General features: G+C 34.0%; 1 protein-coding gene and 1 pseudogene across 7 annotated transcripts in view; one reads left to right on the top strand and one right to left on the bottom strand.

The window, feature by feature from the left end:
* LOC133175071 (succinyl-CoA:3-ketoacid coenzyme A transferase 1, mitochondrial-like) overlaps positions 1-23,840 on the top strand; it is an 86,459-nt gene that overhangs the window by 46,956 nt on the left and 15,663 nt on the right. Inside the window, exons 6-10 of one of the 7 annotated variants that reach the window (XM_061310188.1) lie at positions 17,729-17,835; positions 18,759-18,927; positions 19,969-20,083; positions 23,395-23,489; positions 23,654-23,775. The exons of 4 other annotated variants lie outside the window; for them this stretch is intronic. In XM_061310188.1, the coding sequence (XP_061166172.1) occupies positions 17,729-17,835; positions 18,759-18,927; positions 19,969-20,083; positions 23,395-23,489; positions 23,654-23,775 (608 nt within the window). The remainder of the gene's footprint in view (positions 1-17,728; positions 17,836-18,758; positions 18,928-19,968; positions 20,084-23,394; positions 23,490-23,653; positions 23,776-23,840) is intronic. 2 more of the 7 variants (XM_061310189.1, XM_061310192.1) reach the window with 2 other exon arrangements.
* Positions 3,320-5,375, bottom strand: LOC133175080 (uncharacterized; annotated as a pseudogene).

Here is a 23,840-nt window from a genome sequence, read left to right as displayed (position 1 = left end):
GTCTGATCATGACAAGGAGCACATGGCAAGTGTGACCGATCGACATGGGATGCTTATTCCTTTATGGCACCAGATCCCACGTTATATCTTTAGAGGTCTATGTTTGTTCTGCTCCCAATTTTTATTGTTTTAATGATCTTTTGAGCTTGGTTACTGTTCATTATCTTCACATTTCATCCTAAGGTTTCTGCCTGCAATACATGATACATATATTTATTTTATGCATGGACCTTAGGGTCTATGCAAAAAAAAAAAAAAAAAAAAAAAAAAAAAAAAAAAAAAAAAAATCAATGTTAATCAGTATGACTGAGAGTACTTTAAGCTGGTGATAAAATTTAGATTTATCAATAATTGTTCAAAGATTTAATTTGAAATAATGTAAGTATATAAAGTAAATGTAAGTAATCTGGTAAATTGTATTACTGATCTGTAACCTACCAGGTGGATATCAGAGTCTCTAAGATTTAAGAAGAGTCTTTTTGTGTCGCTTGTTGAGCAGAGGGGCACTTAGGGATCACTTTACCCAGCGTTTGTCAAGCTGTCTCCCTGTCTGTCTGTCCGTCCGTCTGTCACACCTTGTATCTCAAGAACTGTAAGAGATATGGACTCAATATTATGCACATATATTGCTTGGCACTATGGCTTTTGTGCATTGCCATGGTTACTGACCTTGTGACCCTTGACCTTGACCTTTGACCTACTTTACAAAATTGTTAATAGTACCAATATACAGTATATTTTTGACATGCTATTTAGCATGTGCAATGATTGTCATAAAACATTATGAAAAATACCAGGGTTACAATCCACTTGACTTTGACTTTTGACCTACTTTGCAAAAATACTGTGGACAGTTTAATTCAACTGATGTCTTTTGAATTTTGAGAGGCGGGGTGTTGATAATTAGCATTTATACGTTTTTGACTCATGATTCTGTACTTTGAAACTGTATGATATTTAGTTACCACACAAACTGATATTTTTAAAATGCTATGAAAATACATCAGGATCAGTATCCCACAATGGATCATTAGACTGACAATTGGAGTAAAGACTTTGAAACATGTATTTATACATGTGAAATGATAAATAATTATTTATAATAATTCTAATTTAATTTTTCATCTGGGGGTTGAGAATTATATTTTTTTTTTGATTGTCAGAATCTGTCGTAGTCTTATACAATCCAAGTATGCCTTGTAGTACTAGTAGTAAATAAATAGCTAACTACACTTAGAGTTATTTACATTTTCTTAAATGAAGCTACAAAGCAGGAGACACATGCCTTCCTTGGAATACTCTAGTTATCTGTCAATTGTCACCAACTGAGCTTTGTACTGTATTCCTCAGGTTGGTATGCATCTGTCCTGTGTTACTGTACCATTATGTGCTAGCTTTTGAGTTTGTAACCGAGTTTTGTAGCCTTGGCAGGTTTCCATATATCTGTGTTTGCCTGTACATGTGTTAAACCTTTTATTTTAAGTTTTTCTGGCATTATCTCAGTGCCCCTCTCTTAATCTGAAGGCTCCAGATGTTACTAGTGATATTGAAAGAGAAGACATCTCTCTGTGTACTACAGTCAGATATTTTTATTCTACTGATGCACACAATCAATAAATAAAATCTGTTACATTAAATCAAGATTGATTTTTGTAAAGGAAATGTACCTTTTAAATGTTTTGTACAATCATGTCAAAGTGACACTTGAACTATTGATATCATAAAGATTTACAAAAGTGTCTTTACTGTAACATAAGATTGAAGAAAACCATTGGCAGCCATTATTGTTTACAAACTCTGATGGATTTTGTTGGAGAAAAGAGTTGTGTTTGTGAAACACTGATGCCCCCGTATGACAGCTTTTTGGGAAGGTTAAAGTTTCTCAAATGCAAATCAAACTTCAAGGTCAAGAGATCAAAATGTTGTTACCCAAAGAAATAACTTGTCTATTTGAATATACCATATGAAATATGAAAGCCCAAACACAAAGTTATCAAAAGATATGATCAAGGGTAAAGTTTTTTCAAAAGTAGGTCAAACTCCAAGGTCAAAACGTCAAAATTTTGGTATCCAAACGAAGCCCTTGTCACAAAGAATACTCCTGTGAAACATGAAGGCCCTGGTACTTACTGTTCATAAGTTATGTTCAAGGTTAAAGTTTTTAAAAATTAGGTCAAAGTTCAAGGTCAAAATGTCAAAAATATTTATATCCATGGAAAGATCTTGCCACAATGAATATACATGTGAAGTATGAAAGCCTTAGCACCGACTGTCCAAAAGTTATAGGTAAGGTTAAAGTTTAGTAAATTCTTGCAAAAGTGGGTCAAACCCCAAGGTCAAGAGGTAAAATATGTTGGTACCTAAAGAAAGGTCATAGCTTCTACCAATCAAACGTTATTGGCATTGTTAAAGTTTTTGCAGACAAACAGATAAACAGACAGATGGACAGACGGACAGGGCAAACACTATATACCCCCAAATCTTTCATGAGAGGGGCATAAAAATATTTGCTTGTGTTTTTATTTATTTACTTAAAACTTCAGTTAATCAATGAAGTAAATCACCTGTTTATTTCATGGAACAAGTAGATACATGTTGTCAAATCAATTTCATACCAAAGCGTAACATGGCTTACCAAACTGAACTTACTTAGTTTAGTCCACAACTAGTTACAAAATTGTGAGTCTCAAAATAATTTAACACTAGTGCAATATAAAAGGTAGATGTACAGAGTGAGGGTTTACAAGGTAATGTCGGTAACATCTGACCTTGACCTGTTTTGGTTCATTAAACAGCTCTATTTTTAATATTTCTCTTTCCTTGAATTCACCGTCTCTGTAAATCTTCATTGTAAATTAAACTTACATTATCTAACAGACTGAAAAGGTAAAACAAGTGAAAATTCTTCCTTTATTTGCCAAAGCACATTCTTCCTAAAAGAAGCATTGGGATTCATTCATGAAAATAACTTATTTGGAATTTACAATTTTTTTGGCGGGGGGGGGGGGGGGGGGCAAATTTTAAAAAGCACAAATTTATATACAGTGGAAAGATTCTTTAATGACAGCAAAGCCTTTTCAAACCTAATGATATAACATCATCTCCATATTTTGTGGATCAGAATTGGTTATTAAGGTGGGGACACAGTATTCATGGGAATAAAGAGGGGATATATACATCAGCAAATCTGCTGAAGAACAGCAGGGATAAGGAGACTCAGGTGAGCATTAATACCCATGGACCTCTTGTTTTAAATCAAAGAATCAGTCAGGGACTATAAAATGAGACATTTATACAAGGATGTAAACCCTATTAGGTAAACTTTCATATATGTTTGGCATTTTTTACTAATTAAGTAATCTTATGGAAGGAACTCTCCCTGTTCTTTTCTCATTACTGTAGCTATTTGTATTTTGGTGAATGGTTCTTGCCTGAGAGATTGTTGGTGTGAGTATAGAGCAGCCTGGAGGTTCCCTGTCACATTTTGACAGATCCCCAGAATCTGCCAGGATATGTCTCTGAGATCAAAAGGTATAAGCTGTCCCTGATCATAGTGAACTAGGGTCTGTAGATCATCTAGAGCTGTTTGTACTCTCATTGTGTCTACATGTCTGTAGCACAAGATCTCTAGCATGTATAACAGTATCAAGGGTGGAACAAGCAATACAGGTATATAGTTCAGTAGAGCAGACTGCTGTTCTGGTACCAATTCACTGATGTAATGGGTTCTATTATGAAGTTTGATATCCCATGCTACAGCCTGTCTCCTCTTTGTAGATCAGGACTGTCCCCCTACAGCCTCAGTATACATCTCTGTATCTACATCATATCTATACATCACATATGGCTGTGCTAACTTGACCTTTATCATCTCTATAATAGATAAAGCTTCCATGTATCTAAGTGTCTTGTAATAATACATGGCTGTGTAGAGCATGTCAATTATACAACCAAACTTGCCTGCTAATTTCAGCATGTGACAGGAGATTTTGTCAGCTCTATACCTCAGTTAGTTTTTATGTGTGTAAGTTTCCATGTGTAATATAAAAGCAGTGCTCTGAAGGACATCAGCTGTAAGTTTCTGTAGCATTAGAACTTGATACTGTGTGAGGAGGGGTAAATCTGTCATCTGTTCTATTGTATGTAGATATCTCATACAGCCTTGTATGTCCAATTCGTATGATGTGTCATAGCGTTGTATTTCATCATATAGGTTTCTATCAAACTCAATCTCAGAAATCACAGTATGTTCATCTGTACAGATGGAGAGTCTGGGGTTATGGAGGACATTTATAATATAAGACCTAATGGAGGGACTGTGCAGCAGGAATGCTATATCCTTCTCGTAGAACCCATACAGTCTAATAAATAGTTGATGTTGTTTTTCGCCATGAATTTTACTCAGAAACATGTTGTTATCTGGAATGAAAAAGTTAGGACAGACCCCCTCATACACCCATTTAAGAATGAGTTTAAAACAGACCCAGAAACCCTCCAGGAGATTTTGTGGACACCAGTGATGTATTGTATTTTGTTGAATCACCCAGAAAACTGCTGTCTTCATGTGATAAGAACACAATAATTTATCATCATCATCTAATCCATTGTTCATTATTTCTGTTAAGAATAATTTAAGTAAGCCATAAATTAAGAACTGACAGTGGTTCATAGCATACACAAGTTTTTGTTCTGCTTCGGAGAAAGAAATTCTCCATTCATGGTCTTCATGACTTCCTAGCTTATGTCCAATTGCTACAAAGTGACATCCATTTTTTACTATATCATCAACAACATGAGGCTGGGGCCATGAGTGACATCTGTCTATCCATGAGGAGGCAGATGGAGGGCTAAAAATCACTAAGAAAACAGTAGGCTTGATCATATTCTAATGTATTAAGTGTTACACTGGCACAAGGACCATGTGGAGTGGAGGTAGATGATGATGCAGAACAGAAAATCTGTCTGTATGTAGAACTAGATATATAATGTCTGTTATTCATTCTAACACAAGCTCTCTGAATGTCTCTAATCATGCTTGGTGACAGTAAATATAACAAAGTGAATCCTGGTGGACTATCAGAACAGTCACAGAGGATCAGTGTTTGTCTGTGTGTGTTGTAATACTGAGACTGAGATAATTCCCAGATCACACGGTGATTATCTGGCCAGCCCATATAGTCTATATCTGATCCTTTCAGTCTGAATCCTTCTCTGTAACTTCCACTCAACATCACACTGATATTATCACTTATTATCACTTGATTTACCACCACCTCCCTGATGTCCATCATATCTCTCCTCATGGCCACCAGTTGTGAGGTCCCCACTTCATGACACAGTCCCACAAACACTGACTCTGATATGTGTTGTATGTGTTGTATGGCTGTTCTCCTGGGTAATGGTAAAAATAAAAGGATAACTTACATATATCTCGTATATATTTGTAAATCAGTATGGTAATCATTAGGAAATAAATTATTTATAGTTCTGCAAAAGAATTAAGCTTATATATGTAGATTAAAAGAATGTTTAACAAGTATTTTACACTGGTAAGGCAATAATTATAAAGTTAATATAATTTATATAGTACAGTTTGCCACTATTAAATCAAAAGTAATCATCATATTAGATAAGTATGGCTGTGTATCACAAAGGGAACAAAGATGTATCAAGTTTTTACATTTGCTGCTATTCCAATAATTATTCTTGGATTTTAAGGAAGCTTTAAACACTAATGAAACAATCCTTTTGGACATCGAGAAAAATATTTCACGAAAGACGCACATATTAAGCATATGCAGATCATTTTCAACATAGGGTACCTGCCTTATTTTTCCAGGAGAAAGGTTCAAACTAAAGGCAATTGACTATTTGTGAACAGAAATCACTGTTGTTTACATACATTTGGAAAATTAATGGAAATAATGTATTTTAATGTGACTGTTTTGTAAAATGCATTTTACTGGATAATAAACTGGATAATAAACTGAAGTTTGAGGCAGTCAAACAAACATTAACAGGAATGAAAACTTTTTATTATGATGTCATAATAGAATGACACAAAACACAATGCTTTGTGATATGTCAGAAAACTCGACAAAATAGGATGTTAACATCAAACAAAATGCATATATTGCATTAAAAATAGGAATAAATATCTTTGGACCGTTAATGCGGATTTAAGAGTTGCAAACTTTCATTTTACCAGCTCTGCTTACATGTCACCAGTACACTAGTGTTGTCAAATTGGACGATTTTTAGTAACCGGGTACTCGCTTACTTTTGCGGTTACTCGGATGATTTTTCTTAGCCTCAAAATATCCCTATACTTAATAGTAGGGGTGGGACGATATACCAGTACACCGATACATACCGATATTTTCTGCTAAGATACAGTTTACGATACATGCATTAAAATATCGGAACGAAATGATACATGAACGACCTATCAAAAAATTGAAAATGAAAGAAGTTGTCCTTGGAAAATGGTGGCTTGTACTATTAACTTGTTAGTCCATCTGGCACAGCTCATAACTTAAGCCTGGATTCTCTAATTTCAAGAATTTGAAATTTTGAAACAAATCGTGGATTATTTTTTTTTTTGTATTAAACTCAACTTGGTTACAGGCTTTTCAGCCATAATAATAATGTACATGTGACTTTTTTTCATGATTTTTAGCTCTACTGGTCAGAGACCAGAAGAACTTATGCGATAGTAAGGTTTCTGTCATCGTCCATCTGTCTAACTGTCTGTCTGTCTGTCTGTTTGTCTGTCCATCTGTCCGTCTGTCTGTAAACAATTTTTCAAAACGTTACTCCTCCTACAGTTTTGGTTTGATTTCAATATAACTTGGCACATAAGTAGACTGCACTAAGATACATAATTCTGTTTATCGGTTTTTAATTTAGATGAACAGTGTTGCCATGGTTACTAAAAATAGAAATTTCTCTGTAATACTTTCAAAATGCTACTCTTCCTACAATTTTGGTCTGATTTCAGTATAACTTAGCACACAAGTAGACTACACTAAGATACATAATTCTGTACATAAGTTTTTTTTTCGATTTCGATGAGTGGTGTTACCAGGGTTACTAAAAATAGAAATTTCCATGAGATACTTTCAAAATGCTACTCCTCCTACAGTTTTGATCCGATTTCAGTATAACTCGGCACACAAGTAGACTACACTAAGATACATAATTCTATGTATTTGTTTTTGATTTTGATGAAAGGTGTTGCCATGGTCACTAAAAATAGAAAAAAAATTTAAAATACTTTCAAAATGCTTCTCTTCCTACAGTTTTTGTCTGATTTCAGTATATTAACTTGGCACACAAGTAGACTACACTGAGATACATAGTTGTCTTTATTGTTTTTTTTTTATTTTGTTGAATGACGTTGCCATGGTTACTAAAATCGAAATTTTTGTAAAATTCTTTCAAAATGCTACTCCTCCTACAGTTTTAGTTTGATTGCAATAAATCTTGCCACAAAAAGAGACTAAACCAAGAATCATTATGGTCTTCCGTCACAACGGAAGACCTTCCACTGATTCTGATGGTTAAGATTATTAAGGTCTTCCGTCAGAACGGAAGACCTTCTACTGATTCTGATGGTTAAGATTATTATTCTTTTTTTTCTTCTTCTCCTTTCTAGACGCCAACTTTGAGACCTCATATCTCGCTCATTTCTCAACGGATTTTGCTCAAATTTTAGAATTCATAGACGTTACAAAACTCTATCAGAATGCTGTCATACATTTAAAAAGTCCCCTTCCGCTTTGGAATTATTTCCCTTTAAATGAAAATTTTAGATGTTTCGTTTCCAGACAAAGGCTCCGAAACTACAAAAGCTGGAGCAGAAATACTACTGAATTTGAATAATAGAAGTATTGAAGTTGTGCACATCTATTTTCGTTTTTTGATTTCTGTGTTCAAAATGGCGCTAGATAGGGGTCAAAAATGAGAACGACTAAAAGCGCGAAAATTTACACCTATTTTCCTATGTATCTTTTAAACTAAAAATATTTTGTTAAGACATGTTGTGCACAATTTTAAGGTCTTTCATTTGGCACCACCAAAAAGGGTCCGGTCCCTTAAATTAGGGATCTAGAGTCCTTGAAAGTTTTCGTTTTATAACTCAAAAACGGTAAATATTTCGACACAGCTGTTAATAAAAAATTGTTCTTTAACATATTATTGATCTCATGAACTTGTTATTTTGTTCGAGTCTTTTTTAATAAATGAGCTAGAAGCTTGACCCATATACAGGTAACTAGTTTCATTAGACAAGTGAAGGTGAAATCTTTATGCGCATAACTGAAATAAACTTGCTATAAATGATAAACCTATCCAAAATAAATACTAATATTACTTTAAAATAAGTTTTTACGTGTTCTGTGGTTTCATTCCAAATTATTGAGTCACACATTTTCAATACGTCTCGGGGTTTGTTTTTGTTTATAATTACATAACCGGCCATCCCCCGATCACGCGTGACCTAGATCCAGTGATTAGTGGACATACACTAAACAGGCATTGCCGTTAAAAATCTATTTTGCAAACTCGACTATGTACAGATAATTGTGTTTTTTAATCATATCGGATCTTTCAAATTATTTCATCTTATCTATGTTGGTCATGTTGATGACATATACTTATTAAATTATTGTGGCCGAAATTACAAGAGATCCATTGCGTGTGAACCAGTGACCTGCGTTCGTAAACAAAACATCTTTTCGTCGTTTAATGTTGAAACATACACTATATTAAATTTTTAAAAAGTTAGCAAAAAATAAATCAGTCTTTAACTGCATTTAACTGCATTTCACGTAGACCCCGGGTTTTGTGTTTGTTTACAATTATGTAACCTTTCCCTCGATAGCATATGGCCGAGGAAGCAGCTATTAGTGCTCATACACAAAACATTGTCGTTCTATATTCATTTTGTGAACACAATGATTTACGGAAAATTATTTTTTAAATCATATCGGATCATTCAATTAAATCATTTAATATTATCTTAATTTGGTTTAATTTAAATCCAAAACATTTTATTAAGGACGTATAAAGGTCCCCGATTTCATGAATCCTAATCTTTAAACTGCATACATGTTTTGAATAAACGATTTATTTCTCAATTATGTGTTATTACGTGTTTAATTTCGGAGATTCATTGCGTGTGGTTAATTCTGCAGATAATTCTAACTTGACACACAAGTTTGTAGACAAAGAATTCAAAAGAGATATATTTTGAAAACAATAAGACACATTGCTAAACACTTTTACATTATTTTATTTTTAAAATGGCTATCTTTATGATTACACTAAGTCTGAACATGCTATGTGAAAAACTCTGTCGACTATAGTTTTGTATCTCCAGCATATGACAAGTACATGTGCTTTTATTAAACACCCAATTTTCCATTAACGCCCACAAAATCTACCTAGCTTAAGATTGATAATATACCGCCCGACAATCATACAAAAATAAAACAATAGCTGCTGATTTGATTAACAGGTCAGCAACCTGTACTACCTGATAGTCTGAGTTAATTTGCATGCTTTGAAGGTAATTACACGTACCTGGTCACGCGTCAAACGCTTTCATGTACCGCTTGAAAAGTCGCTTTGTATACACTCTGGTAAAAAAATATATTGGTTGGTAATTATATTTCACAAAATAATTGAGAGAAGAGGATTAAACTTTGAGTTCATTATCTTTATTTTCACTGCTGTTTTGTACACTGTACTTGTACGCGGTATGTCTACAACTTTCCAAAGAAAAAAAAACTGGCGGCTATTCGAGCCCCCTTTTGCCTTCAATGTCCTCTTCATAACATACCTGTTTACAGAGAAGAGATCATAATTTCTCAATAAAATATTTCATATTATGTGTAATTTAATTTGTATGTATAATTATCTGAAAGGCTGTATTGTGCTGAATTTTTTAAAATACATGTTTTATGTTATACATATTTTTTAGCATACGATGCTGTGAATTTATCAAACCAGTGCAGTCCTAATTGACGATCCGTTCTTACATTAATCAGAGAGTCCAGTATTTGTGACAAATTTTGACTGAGATTTCACTTTCCCTTTAGGATAAAATGATTGATTAAATAGATTATACATATGAGATGGATACCTGTACATGTACTACATATAAATGTATACTTTTCACACTGTAACAAGAATCTGTTATTGACAATTAAAAGTGAAGATTTTAGGTAAAAGACTTTGACAAATGACAAGTTATTCCTTCTTAGTCACCATATAGCTTAAAGCTATACGCCCCCCCCCCCCCAGCAATTATGGTTTTATTTTTTATTTATTTAGTTTTTTTTGCTTATATATCAAAAAATTTTGATTGTTTGTGCCCTGTCCCAGAAAAAAAAATGAAATTGCTTTCTACAGGCTTAAGTCAGAACATGATTTTCATAATGATAGTACCTTTATCAAAATGTTTCTACTCCTACGATTCGGAGTCGTGGTTTCGAATACCACCATGTCGCCCACAAGGCCCAGTGGTTTGAGCATTTGCACAAGAGTCGCGGAGTAAGGAGTTAATCTTTACGTCACGGGTTCGACTCCTTCTGCGGGACGTGGAGACAGGTCCTTTGCATGAGACCTTATAAACCGAGGTCCCGTGTAGCAGTAGATGCTGGCACGAAAGAGATCCCTCATTGCTCAATGGCCTTGAGTGTCCAGTATAGGTCTGAATTTGCAGCCCTCCACCGGCAAGTGGTGGCGTTTCCATATGAGTGAAAAATCTCGAGAGGGACGTTAACACACAAACAAACAAACAAACAATTCCACTACAGAACGTGGAGTATGGTCCTTCGAATGAGGTCGTATAGACCGAGGTCCCATGTAGCAATAGGTGCCGGCATGAAAAAAATCCCCCACTGCTCAATGGCCTTGAGTATCGAGTATAGGTCTGAATTTGCAGCCCTCCACTGGCAAATGCTGGCAGCTCAAGGGACGTTAAACAACAAACAGACAATCAAACATTTTTGTGTCGCCTGCAGAGCAGAGCAGCACTTAGCAATCAATTTGCCTGGTGTCCGTCTGTCTGTCTTGCTGTCCGTCCGTCTGTCACACCTTATATCTCGAGAACTGTAAGAGGTATGGATTTGATAATTTGCACATATAGCTTGACACTATGGCTTTTGTATTTTTCCATGGCTTCCGACCTAGATATCCTTGAACTTGACCTTTGACCTACTTTTCAATATAACCAATAATACAGATATACAACTTCTTTTTGATATTTAAGAGGTAAGTCTATGCTATTTAGAATGTGCACTGTTTGTCATCAAACATTTTGAAAAATACCAGCGTTACAGTCCACTTGACCTTTGACCTATTCTGTAAAATATACTGCGGAGGGTTAAATTTAACATATGTCTTTTGAAATTAGAGAGGCAGGGTTTGATAATTAACATTTATGCATGTTTATGAGCTCATGACAATGTATTTTGACACTGTATGAAATAAAGAAACCACAAAAACTGAAATTTAAGTACTATGAAAATACAACGGGATCTTTATTCCAAAATGGATGGTGTAGACTGACAATGGCAGATACGATAGACTGAAGGATTGTTGAAATCATGTACTTAATTAATTCATAAATAATTATTTATATTAATAAATTTATTCAAATTTCATTAATATCCATTTTAGCTTTCAGGGGTTAAGGATTTGCATTTCTATTTGATTGTTAGATTCTATCGCAGTCTTACTATCCCTGGATTTTTTTTTTTTTTTTTTTGTTTTTGTTTTTTTTTTGGCATGAACTATATGCCATGCCATAGCAAATAAATAGCTGACAACTTTTAGACATAGTTACATCTTTAATGAAGTTAAAAGCAGGCGACACATGCGTTCCTGGGAACACTCTAGTTCTGTAAGAAATCCGCAAAGATAATTTTAATAAGCAGAGCTTTTTGATGAATAAAATGGGGTTTTTTTTAACCTTTTTATAACGCTGACTATATTTACATGTATGGTCTGCGTTATTAAACATGATGCGATATGGTAACGTAATGCACCTTGTACACGTACTCAAAGACGCCGACGTTTTTCAATATCGAAATTGGACATAAAACAAATTTACAATAAAATTTGAAGCCAGCAAGTTAAACGTAATAAATAACAACTTTATGGAAACGAAATGAAAAAAAAAAATGTGTAAACTTGTCAAGTCGGAAACACTCAGAAGGGTATTGTTGGTTTCATACAGACTGTGTCATGGCCTTGACTCAAGTTCAAGGTCACTAAGAACAAGATGCTTTTACTGGATGTGTGGTCTGAAAGAACATGTGTTAACTTGTCAAGTCGGTAACACAGATAGGTCTGCGTCATAACCAGAGTGTGTCATGGCTTGATGCAAGGTCATCTGGACAAGTTCAAGGTCACGAAATAGAAAGTGTACATTATTTCATTGTCTTTCTACTGGCGAAGCATTGCAAGTTGATAGTCCCTTACAAGATTATTTATCATCTTAGAATATATGGCATGACCTTGACTCAAGGTCACTGCTCCAACGGAAGACATATTCGATGCTCTGCAAGGAGCTCGGCTCTAGTTATTCTATTTATTGCTGTTGCAAAGTTTCAAGTCCAAGTGCTACTTTTATCTTCCTTTATAAGTACAACCAGTAGAGCTACGGTCTCGTCAGAGACTTCTGGTCTAGTCAGTGTTCTTGATGAACTACACAACTATTTGTAAACAACTTGTTTATAGACATTTATCAATACGTACATGTAATATTGTTTTTTGTAAATTTTTTGTCAATGAAATAGATGAACTTCAAGTATTAATTTAAAAACACATATTATTTGATATAAATTAATTTGTTGATTTATTATGTTTATTGTCAAGACAAAAGATCAAATAAAATAAAAGTTTTTTTTAATAGTTTTATAATTTTATCATAATATTGAGATACGTATTGCATCACGTTATAATATTGAGATACGTATCGTATCGCAAGATCTGTGTATCATCCCACCCCTACTTAATAGTTAGATTAGTTACTATTTGTATATGTAACTTTGTTACCATTTCAATATTTATCTCATCATTTATATACCGGTATATTTGAAACATAAATGCACTGCTTATGAACTTTATTCTTAATTACAACACAAAATATTAAATATTTTTTAAGTATTTATTTCTAGAACATCCCTAATATTTTGCTGTTTTGCAGGATGTCCTTTAATATATCACTTGATTCAGAGTATAATTTTAATCTTAGGTGGTTTAGCATATGTCTGTCCCACCCGTATATTTTTACACCTTGTGGATTTAAATTCATTCTTTTATTGATGCAGGTGGTGGCATCCTCTTTAATCTTGTATACTGCGGACTAGCACAGATTTTTAAGAGGTAATTATAATGAACTCAAGCCTAAAAAACTTGTATATCCTTTGGCAAACAAAGCCTCCAATTAAATAATTTGTGAAATACTTATCAAAGCAAATCGGTTATATTTGTGAAACGCTAGGTTGAGTCGTTACATAACGGTAAATAAAAATTTTGTGGAAACTATAAATATACGAGTAACTGAAATAGCAGTTTTATTATTTATCACTGTTCGACGGTTAGCCGGGTACTCGTTGACAACATTAGTTTACACCATTTAATCTCATTAGGGTCTTCAGAGCTTCCACTTCGGAAGGCCCTTCTGTTGTTCTTCTCTTTCGTATTACTATTTTTGTCAGTTGATTTTTCGGAGATTTTTTGCATGATTGTTATGAGACTTTCAGGATAAATATATTATCTTAAAGCCTTAAATGGTTTTTCAATTTTTAGCTCACCTGAGCTGAAAGCTTAAGTGATCTTTTCTGATCACCAGTTGTCTGTCGTTCGTCTAGCTGTCTGTCTGTCTGTTCGTCCATCTGTAAACTTTTCACATTTTCAACTTCTTCTTAAGAACCATTGGGCTAATTTTAAGCAAAGTTGGAACAAAGCATCCTTGAGTGAAGGGGAGTTTAATATTGTTAAAATAAAAGGCCAAGCCCTATTACAAGGGGGATAATCAAGAAAAGACAGCAATAGAATGGGGTCATTAAAAATACATAATTTTTAAATTTACGGTTGGGCTTACTTGTCCAAAGTGCTAACATTTGTAGTGTTGTAGGACCAAATTTGCAAAGAAACATCTAATTAGACTGAACAACACACATCACTTCTGAATCACTGATAAAGGATGTGCAAGTAAATAGATTGTACAAGCCAAACAATAGGCCTTTATTAGAGTAAACTAGTTGTTTAGAATAAATACCTCAAAATGGTATATAATTTTGATTTGAGGCTTCTAAATTTCTACATTTATGTTCCCCCATCAAAGGTGCAAATATTTTACTGTGGCAGTACTGTGGTGCTGAAGATTTTTTTAACTGATGCAGGCCACCACATTCAAAGAACATGGAAAACCACACTCATTTGGTGGAGTCATTTACAAACCCACCTCTCAAGAAACACGGGACCAGAAAATAATGAATCTCCCATTTTCTTTAGTGTTGAGTGTTGGTCTAAATTTGAAGCCCTATACCAGTTTATGGTAATTTCTTTATATGAGTGAAAAAATCTTGAATGAAGGTAAAACAACATACAATCAACTGATAAATCAATCTTTTCAAGAACAGCAGGGTCATGGTAATTTTATTACAGTATTATCTTCAGGTAGTTCAGATTATGGTTTGTACAAATCCTAGTCCCTGGAGGTTAGGTTGAACCATATTTGGGATCAGTAGACCATTTCACAAAGTCTCAAGTTTTTTTTTAAAGAATAAAAAAATCAGTACTTTTCACGAATGCCTTTGTAGCAGATGGAAGAAGAATTTTACTTATATCAAACTTCTCCCATTTCAATGATTTCAATATGCATTATTAACCTTGAAACAAAAATAAAAATAAAGCAATGTTTTGGTCTCTTGAAAGAGAAACAAACAAAACTTTTACATCCCTACACTACACCAAAAAATTCTCATCTCCAGAATAGTATCACATAGTCCTGTTGATATTGAAATATATCTTCATGTATTGTTAAATTAAGAACTTTAAAATTAGATAAATCATTAAATTGTCTAAGATGGAATCCAACTTTTTCAGGGAAAAAATAAAATTGTCACAATAGCAGGCCCAAATTGACTATGAGGTCAGTGTTGTGGCCCATGGGCCTCTTATTTACTTTTTCAAAAATGCTTCACAGGTATCATTCCATCTCAGGTTATCATTAACAATTTTTTTACAAAACCTAAAAAGAAAGTAATTCAGATAGTATAGGCATTTTTATATTTCTGTCATTAAAACTTACATTTGTGAACTTCTCATGGAGTCCATGTTGAAAGATAAGATCTGAAAAGTTTCAGGTGCTATAAATAGTACAGAAAAATCCATCTACTTTCATTTTGATTTATATGACCTTTTTGTGTAATTGAAGATAAATATCTTGGCAATTTATAATGGAATGAATTTATGTCATGGAATGGCATTTATGAAAGCCAATTTTTAATAAATAGATTTCAGTGAACAAGAATATGCAAGAAATACATGTAATATTTTGTTCATGTTGTACAAAAAACTGTCATAATTTTAATTGAAACCTGGCAAGCTTTGATAAAGGCAGAATAGATTAAATAATTAATGAATTAAAAACAAAAGAAGAACAAAAGCTTTCCCCTGGACCTCCACAAGGGCTTACCTACTTTGGGCCTAAAGGTGACCTCCCAGACCCCTGCTTATGATAATATAATCCCCCCCATCCGAACAAAACTTATGGTGCTCTTCATTCACTTTTCAGATGTACACTAAAAAGTAAGCTATAGAGGGGATGCTTACTCCTCCATGGCACCTGATCTAATCTCTGATGTTTTAGTGGTGCATGTTTGCTCTGCTCCCAATTTGTTATGTTTTAATTTACTTTTGAGCTTGATTACTGTTTGTTATCTCTATATGTTCATCAAGATTTTATTACCTAAAAATGTATGAATTTAATTCAAATTGTATCTAAATTTAATTAAGAGCATATATAGAAAATGTAACTCAAAGATGCAGAGGATTCAAATTGTTGGCAAAATATTTTTAGTAGGGATTTCTGAAGAAATTTATTTATCTTCTGTCCCTCTATCTATCTATCTTTTTTCTGTTCATTTGTCTATTCTGAATGTTATTTTTACAAAACACTGCATGAAATAGATGGAGATAACGAACAGTATTCAAGCTCAAAAGTCCATTAAACAATACAAAATAGGAGCAGAGCAAACACGGACCTCTAAACATCAGAGGTGGGATCAGGTGCCATGGAGGAGTGAGCATCCCCTGCCGACCGGTCACACCCGCCGTGTGCTCCTTGTCATGATCGGGAAATAACGGAAAAATCCGTCGACAATTCAGTGTGTAAATAATGGCCTAACAATTAGTATGAAAAACGTCAGTCAGCATTTGACTCAGTGATAAATTGTATTTGCTGACAAGGTCATTGTATCGACCATAGAACTTACGAAATGATGACTTTAAACGAGACAGCTGATATTCTTGTTTCATCAACTTGTTTGTCAATAATTTACCTCGTGTAAGAAATTGTTCATACGTAGAGCATGCTCTTGCGTATCGAATCAACTGAGAGAGTTATACCCCGTATGCAGGTGATGAAGGTATATTGCTGCATAAGTAAGGGAAGTTGACGATTGAAAAGTTAAAGTCATCACGTTTATCATAAAGCTTGGTTGTTAGATTACCATTAATGTCTTTTTCAAGTAAAATATCCAAATATGAAACAGATGTGTCAGACTCTGTGGTATCTTTTATCTCAAGCTCACCAGGATATATCGTATCGACATAAGAATGAAAATAGCCATTGTTAATTGACAATACATCGTCGATATATCTAAATGTCGAGTTGAAGGCCACAGCAAGTGTTTTCTTCTTTTCACGTACAAGGTTTTGGACAAATTCTACTTCATATGAATACAAAAAAGTCTGCTAATAACGGGGCGCAATTGGTACCCATGGTAATTCCAATAGATAGTTGGAAGACCTGGTCTCCAAAAACCACATAGATATTGTCAATCAGAAACTCAAGCATCTTTTTTATGTCAACTTCAGAGTACTTGTGTGTACAATCAGAATGTTTTTTAACAAAATAATTTTGCAAATGACCAATGACAAGGTAAGTATATTTACGAGTTCCGTTTTTATTGAAAAAGCAGCTGTCAATTATACCAAAAAGCCTGGACTTTAATTTATCGTTGGGAATGGTTGTGTATAAAGTAGAAAAGTCATAAGTTTTTAAGTTGTTGATTTTGGTAAAATCTTGCGATTTCAAATTTTCCAAAAGTTCCTTGGAATTTTTAAGTATCCACATCTGATTTACACCACTTCTCGAATATATTGTTGCACATGTGACCCATGGGCCTCTTGTTTTTTGTGGGTTCCAGAATCTATGATGTTCATAACTGACACTGTGAACAGAAGATTCTCTCCCAATAGAAATTATGAACTTTTCATAAACTGTATGTTTTTTTTTAATATATGAAATTAAAACAGTATGTTTACAAAAAAAGCTAAACATTTAAACTAAGATAAAAAAAAAAATACAACCAAAAAAAAAAAAACCCCAAACAATCTTATTATTAAAACAATGTACACTTCCACATCCTACTTTACAATGCTAGAGTGTTTGATTTGAGTACTATGACATTTTTTATTTTAGGTAAGAGAATTCAATGGATTTAAGTACATCATGGAGGAAGCCATCACAGGTGACTTTGCTCTGATCAAGGCACACAAGGGAGACAAAGTGGGAAATCTCACCTTTAGGTTAGTATATCAAGGCTCACAAGGCAGATAAACGTATGAAATCTCACCTTTAGGTCAGTAGGTCAGGGCACACAAGGCAGAAAAAGTGGGAAACCTCACCTTCAGGTTAGAAGATCAAGACACACAAGGCAGACAAAATGGGGAACCTCACCTTTAGTTAAGTAGATCAAGGCACACAAGGCAGATAGTGTGGGAAATCTCACATTTAGGTTAGTAGGTCAGGTACACAAAAGGCAACTTAACCTTAAAGATAAGCCAAGACACTATAGACAGTAGGACATATCACACTTAGGCAACTACAACTTTACAATAGGCCAAGACACTAGACAACCCTATTTTATTTATGAAAGTATGCCAAAGCAGATGAACATTAGGGCAGTATGGCAAAGCACACAAAATATGCAGTCTTACCATGTAGATTAGTAGAATATAAAGCTGACAGACTAGATAATTTAACACACTCAGGACATGAGGGATGGAGGAATAAGGCAATGCCAACTGAAGATCTGTTTGTTTTGATGATACAAGGCATTCAATAGAGCAGGTGAAGGTGAACAAGATGGGTATCAAGGACATGTGTTAAATAAATGCCATATAAAAGGAAAAAATATTCTCAACAAAAAACAAGACATCTACTTTTATTTATGTCGTATTACAAAGATGGAAATTCTGAAATTGAAAACAGATGAATTGATACCATTACTTAGTAGAGCCTTTTCCACTGGTAAGCTAGTGATTTAAATGAGCCTGTTTTTCTTGTTGAAAGGTTCTTAATTTGAAAGGCAGGGGAATGTGTTTAAGTAAGCTAATTTTTTTGTTTGTAGTAAGACAGCTTGTAAACTTTAATCCCCCCAACCACCCCTCCCCCAAGATGTAATTCAGGGCAGATTTGTTATACATGAGCTATTTTATTTTGTTTGTAGAAAGACAGCTCGTAACTTTAACCCACCGATGTATAAGGCTGGGCGGATCACAATTGTAGAAGTGGAGGAGATTGTGGAAGTTGGAGAAATTCCACCAGAGGACGTCCACGTTCCACATGTGTACGTACAGAGAGTCATCAAAGGACCCAGCTACGAAAAGAGGATAGAGGTAAAAATAAACAGTAAAGAGAGGATAGAGGTAAAAATAAACTTTAAAAAGTGGATAGAGGTAAAAATAAACAGAAAAAAGTGGATAGAAGTAAAAATAAACAGAAAAAAGAGGATAGAGGTAAAAAAAAAAGTGAAAAAGAGGATATAGTTTAAAAATAAACAGTAAAAAGTGGATAAATATAGAAATATACAGTAAAAAGAGGATAGAGGTAAAAATAAACAGTAAAAAGAGGGTGGAGGTTAAAAAACAGTAAAAAGAGGACAGAGGGATAAAATAAATAGTAAAAAGAGGATAGATGTTAAAATATACACTAAAATGAGGATAGAGGTAAAAATATACAGTTAAAAGAGGATAGAGGTAAAAATAAACAGTAAAATGAGGATGGAGGTAATTTGTGAAAAAGAATTCAATTCTGTTTGTATTCTAGCCTGTGATTGGTTAATATCCAAAAAGGAACACAAATTATTTCTGTATAACCTGGTATGGTATGGGGACCCCCCCCCCCCCCCCCCCCCCACGCACACACACAAGCTGAATCATCTGTATCCATGCAATCCTCGAGATTCATGGAAAATGCCACATTTAATAACCGTACCTTTAACGTCAAACATTAACTCGATCTTACCACATGTAATAGCTAACTTCCGTTGCTACGGTTGTTATATTGAGTGGCATAATTTGAACTAATAAAAAGCAATGAAATTCTACACGCACAGTTGTTTAATGATTTTAGAATTAAATTATAAGGAATAACTCTAATTCTTGGCCAAATTATTCGAGTATAACCTGGTTTGGGTCAGTTTACGCTTAGCACTTCATGATAAGAGTGTTTTACTGTGAAATCAAAACAAATACAAAGACAGGTTATACATGTAATAATTTATATTATTGGCCAAATTTATGTACTCACTTTAAGGGATTATAATATTTAAGCATGCTGAAAAAGTGCCCTTATACAATCTAAATCATAGAAATCAGTAGAAATCCTCTGCTTATAAATAAATATCCCCATTTCTAACTGAATTATTTTACTTACAGAGATTGACAACACGGACAGAAGGTAAAGAAGAAGCAGAGACTAATGACAAGGCTGCGGAAATGAGGAACAGAATCATAAAGCGGGCAGCACTGGAATTCCATGATGGAATATATGGTAGACAGAAAGTTAGATATGTAAAGATTACATTGACCACAGTATATGAAGAATCATTGAATAACAGAATAGCAGGGGATGAAGCTCTTGATACAGTACCGACCAGACACAACCTAACAGAAAGCGAACCCAGAGCGCACCCCGGGTTCGCTCTCTGGGTTCGCTTGGGGTCCGCTAGGGCTGACCCCGAGCGAACCCGGAGCACACCCAGAGCGAACGCTGATAGCGAACCCCAAATTCAGTAGCGGTCCCAGAAAGCGAACGCGCGTTCGGTGTTGCGTAACAGAGCTGTCAATCAGGATTAGCGATTAACTCACAGCGCGTCGACCAATCAACATGCCGAACAGGTCTGTCAATCAGGATAAGTGATAAAATGCGTTGACCTCTGTTTGTAATCTTAACATTGTACAAGCAAAGTGTGTGAATGTACAGTGTAAAAATATTATTAATATGATTTTTAAACATGATTTTATATTTATATATTTTAATTCTCCCGACAACATGCAATATTTACACATCTATTTTCATTATTTTTATTTTTAAAATCGATTAATACATTATATATTTTTATTATCCAGGTAGCATGTTACATGTATAGCTACATATTTATTTTCTTTATATTTTTAAAATCCTTTAATATATAAATATACATTGCGTAAATTTATCAGACAATAAGTACTTTAATTCATAATAGAAAAAAGAAGATAATTATGGTTGTAACAATTGTAACAATTGTTATTAAAAAAAAGAATAAAAAAAAACGGGTCTTCGATAAATTATATAATTTTATCATCTCAAGATACAGTATAAGAACATGTACGTGCTTTAATTTAGTTATTTTTATATATATATATATTATTTCAATTTAAATGCACGTTTTAATTTATACAGATCAACATCGAAATTCTCGACCTTAATAATTGATCATGAAAAAAAATTAAATGTACATTGTACAGTATAAATGTGCATTATGTCAATACGTAAATTGGAGAAAAAAAATCTCATTTTTATTAACTACTATGATATCTTTTTTAAATTAATCTTTTACCAAAACTTAATAAATAGCTTGATTTAAATACATGTCTATAGGGAAAGATTATTTTGTCAATTCTAATTATCCTACATGTACACCTTACATTGTATGTTTTTTGAATTTTTGTAACAACTTGCAAGTCAGTCAGTCAAAAAAAAAAGCTTATCACTTTCCTTCGCGTCGATATATACATATATATACAGGTGTACATGTTCATGAACCTCTTACATGTACTACATGTAATTTTCGAAATACTTTATATAGATATGAAAATAATACTAGACGGATACGTTTTGTACTTGTGCATGAAAAGTACACGTAATTCCAACATTAGTAAATTGAACTTGCAAAGATACCTTAATACGAAAACGTATATATATTTTTTCATTACATAGGTACCTGTATTTGAACTTTTGAAATTGTCATAATTATTTAATTTTAACACTTTAATAATTATAGTTTCAAAGTGAAGCCAGGGTCATCACGTGTCGGTAATCATCCACCTGTTTCGAAGATATTGCGGGTGCTAAGATCAATTGCGGTGGGTTTTTATTAACTGACACTTGCTAGCTGGATGTATACTGTCTCCGTGGTCATGGTATACCTGAGTATATACTCCCCCTACATTCGATGCCCCTTAACTTACATGTACCTTGTCTGGGCACGTCATCAATGAGAAATTCAATTATTATTATTATTATTATTATTTTGATTTTGATTTTTGAATATGGAAACATCATAGTTCTTTGGTACGTTGCATGAAGAGTACATATTCATGTAATTTGCTGCCACCTGAATGCTGAAAATCAGTAAAATAGCTTTACGAGAGAGAGAGAGAACACTGTATATTATTTGAAATTAAAATCGCTACAACCGGCCCATAGAAAACAATTCGAGTACGGAGAGGGGTGGGGGCTCATCGAAATAAAAAAAAAAAAAAAAAAAAACATCGGGCATTAATATCTTACTTTCATCTACTTACTCATGCAAGTTTACAGTTATTGAATTCTTGTTTAGTTTGTTTTCTTTCTTGTTTTATTTATATATATTTTTTAATTTCTAAACATTTAAAATTTTGTTTGTTAACATGCCGCTCCAGTATGTACATGTATGTAGTGGGGGGGGGGGGGGATCATGAACCAGTGAGGAACACAAACTATTCAAATGATCATTTATTTGAAAACAACTTAAAAAAATAATATATTCTTATCAGTGGACCAGTTATTAGTTTTTGTTTGTTTGTTTGTTTTGGTTTTTTGATTGTTGTTGTTTTTTTTTTTTTTTTAATAAGTCTTCCGTTTAACTCGCCTTATAAAACAATGATTTATAGCATGGAAGTAAATTATAAATGATCTGTAAAACGAAACTCAAGTTACACTGTATGAGAATTTTTAGTGATTATCACGACCTACATATACATGTAATGGACGACAACCTACATGTAGCTTAAATGTAAACTGCTAAATATGAAAACTTAGCATTTTACGTGTACAGTATGTCTCAGCTATTTCATAAATAAGATAAAAATTCAGTTGTTTGTCTTTCAAACATTTAAATTACGATATAGCAATTGCAATTACTTTTTTTTATTGGAAGTTCCAACTTATTTTAAAATGCATAAATAATGTAAACAAATGAATTTGAAAGCTTTTTTTTTTTTTATTAAGATACTCTTATCAATTTCACTACATCCGATACATCGAAAATAAATTTAACACCTTTTCTTCTTTTTCTTTCGAGATATACTTAGATTGTAAATTAAGAAAAATAAAAGTGATAATTCTACGTTGAATGTACAGTGAAATTCTTGAAAATTTATCAACGTTCCCCATATTGTCACTTCCATGTACATGTTTCGATGGCCATAAAAACAGTAATGATCGATTTCACTGCTGTATTTGGAATATACAAGGGGCGGGGCTTACTGGCGGAAAGATTAAAGTGGGGTCCGCTTCACACATGAGTGCGTAAAGTGAACCCAGAAAGCGAACGCCGGGTTCGCTCTAGCGGACCCAGAGCTGACCCCGAGCGAACGCAGAGCGAACCCGAAGCGCACCCAGAGCGGTCCCAAATTTTCTGAAAGCGGACCTGCAGCGGACCCCGAGCGAACCCAGGAAGCGAACCCGAGGTGCGCTTTGGGTTCGCTCTGGTGTTAGGTTGTGTCTGGTCAGTACTGTATGTTGTACAGTTTCAGCAAATCTTAATAATATGGATTTATTCTGTCAAATAATTTCAGCTGATCTGAATGTTGTTTATATTTCTGGTCAAATCCTTTCAGCCAATCTGGGTATTGGAATGCCAATGTTGGCCAGTAATTATATCCCACCAGGAATGACCGTCCATCTACAGAGTGAAAATGGAATCATGGGATTGGTTAGTGTTTTAATTAACTTGATTTTTGGAGATTTTAATTACTATAAATGTAGTATAGAATTTTAAACTGAGATAATTGTGACTTGATTTCATATTACATTACTTTTACTATCACATTGTTTAACCAAAAGAAATAATGTTTTGTTGTACATGTAACATTACAGGGTCCGTACCCATTACCCAGTGAGGTTGTCCCAGATCTGATCAACGCGGGTAAACAGACCGTTACCAACATCCCAGGGAGCTCTTTCTTCTCCATTGACGATTCCTTCGCTATGATTCGAGGGTTCGTTTATTATTTAGCTCTTTCTTCTCCATTGACGATTCCTTTGCTACGATTCGAGGGTTCGT

Source organism: Saccostrea echinata, unplaced genomic scaffold, assembly GCF_033153115.1.
Source record: "Saccostrea echinata isolate AGI-Se365-2 ecotype Australia unplaced genomic scaffold, CSIRO_AGI_Sech_v1 ptg000060l, whole genome shotgun sequence".
Classification (NCBI taxonomy): Eukaryota; Metazoa; Mollusca; class Bivalvia; order Ostreida; family Ostreidae; genus Saccostrea; species Saccostrea echinata.
The sequence above is the reverse complement of the archived record's forward strand: the minus strand, read 5'-3'. Positions and strand labels throughout refer to the sequence as shown.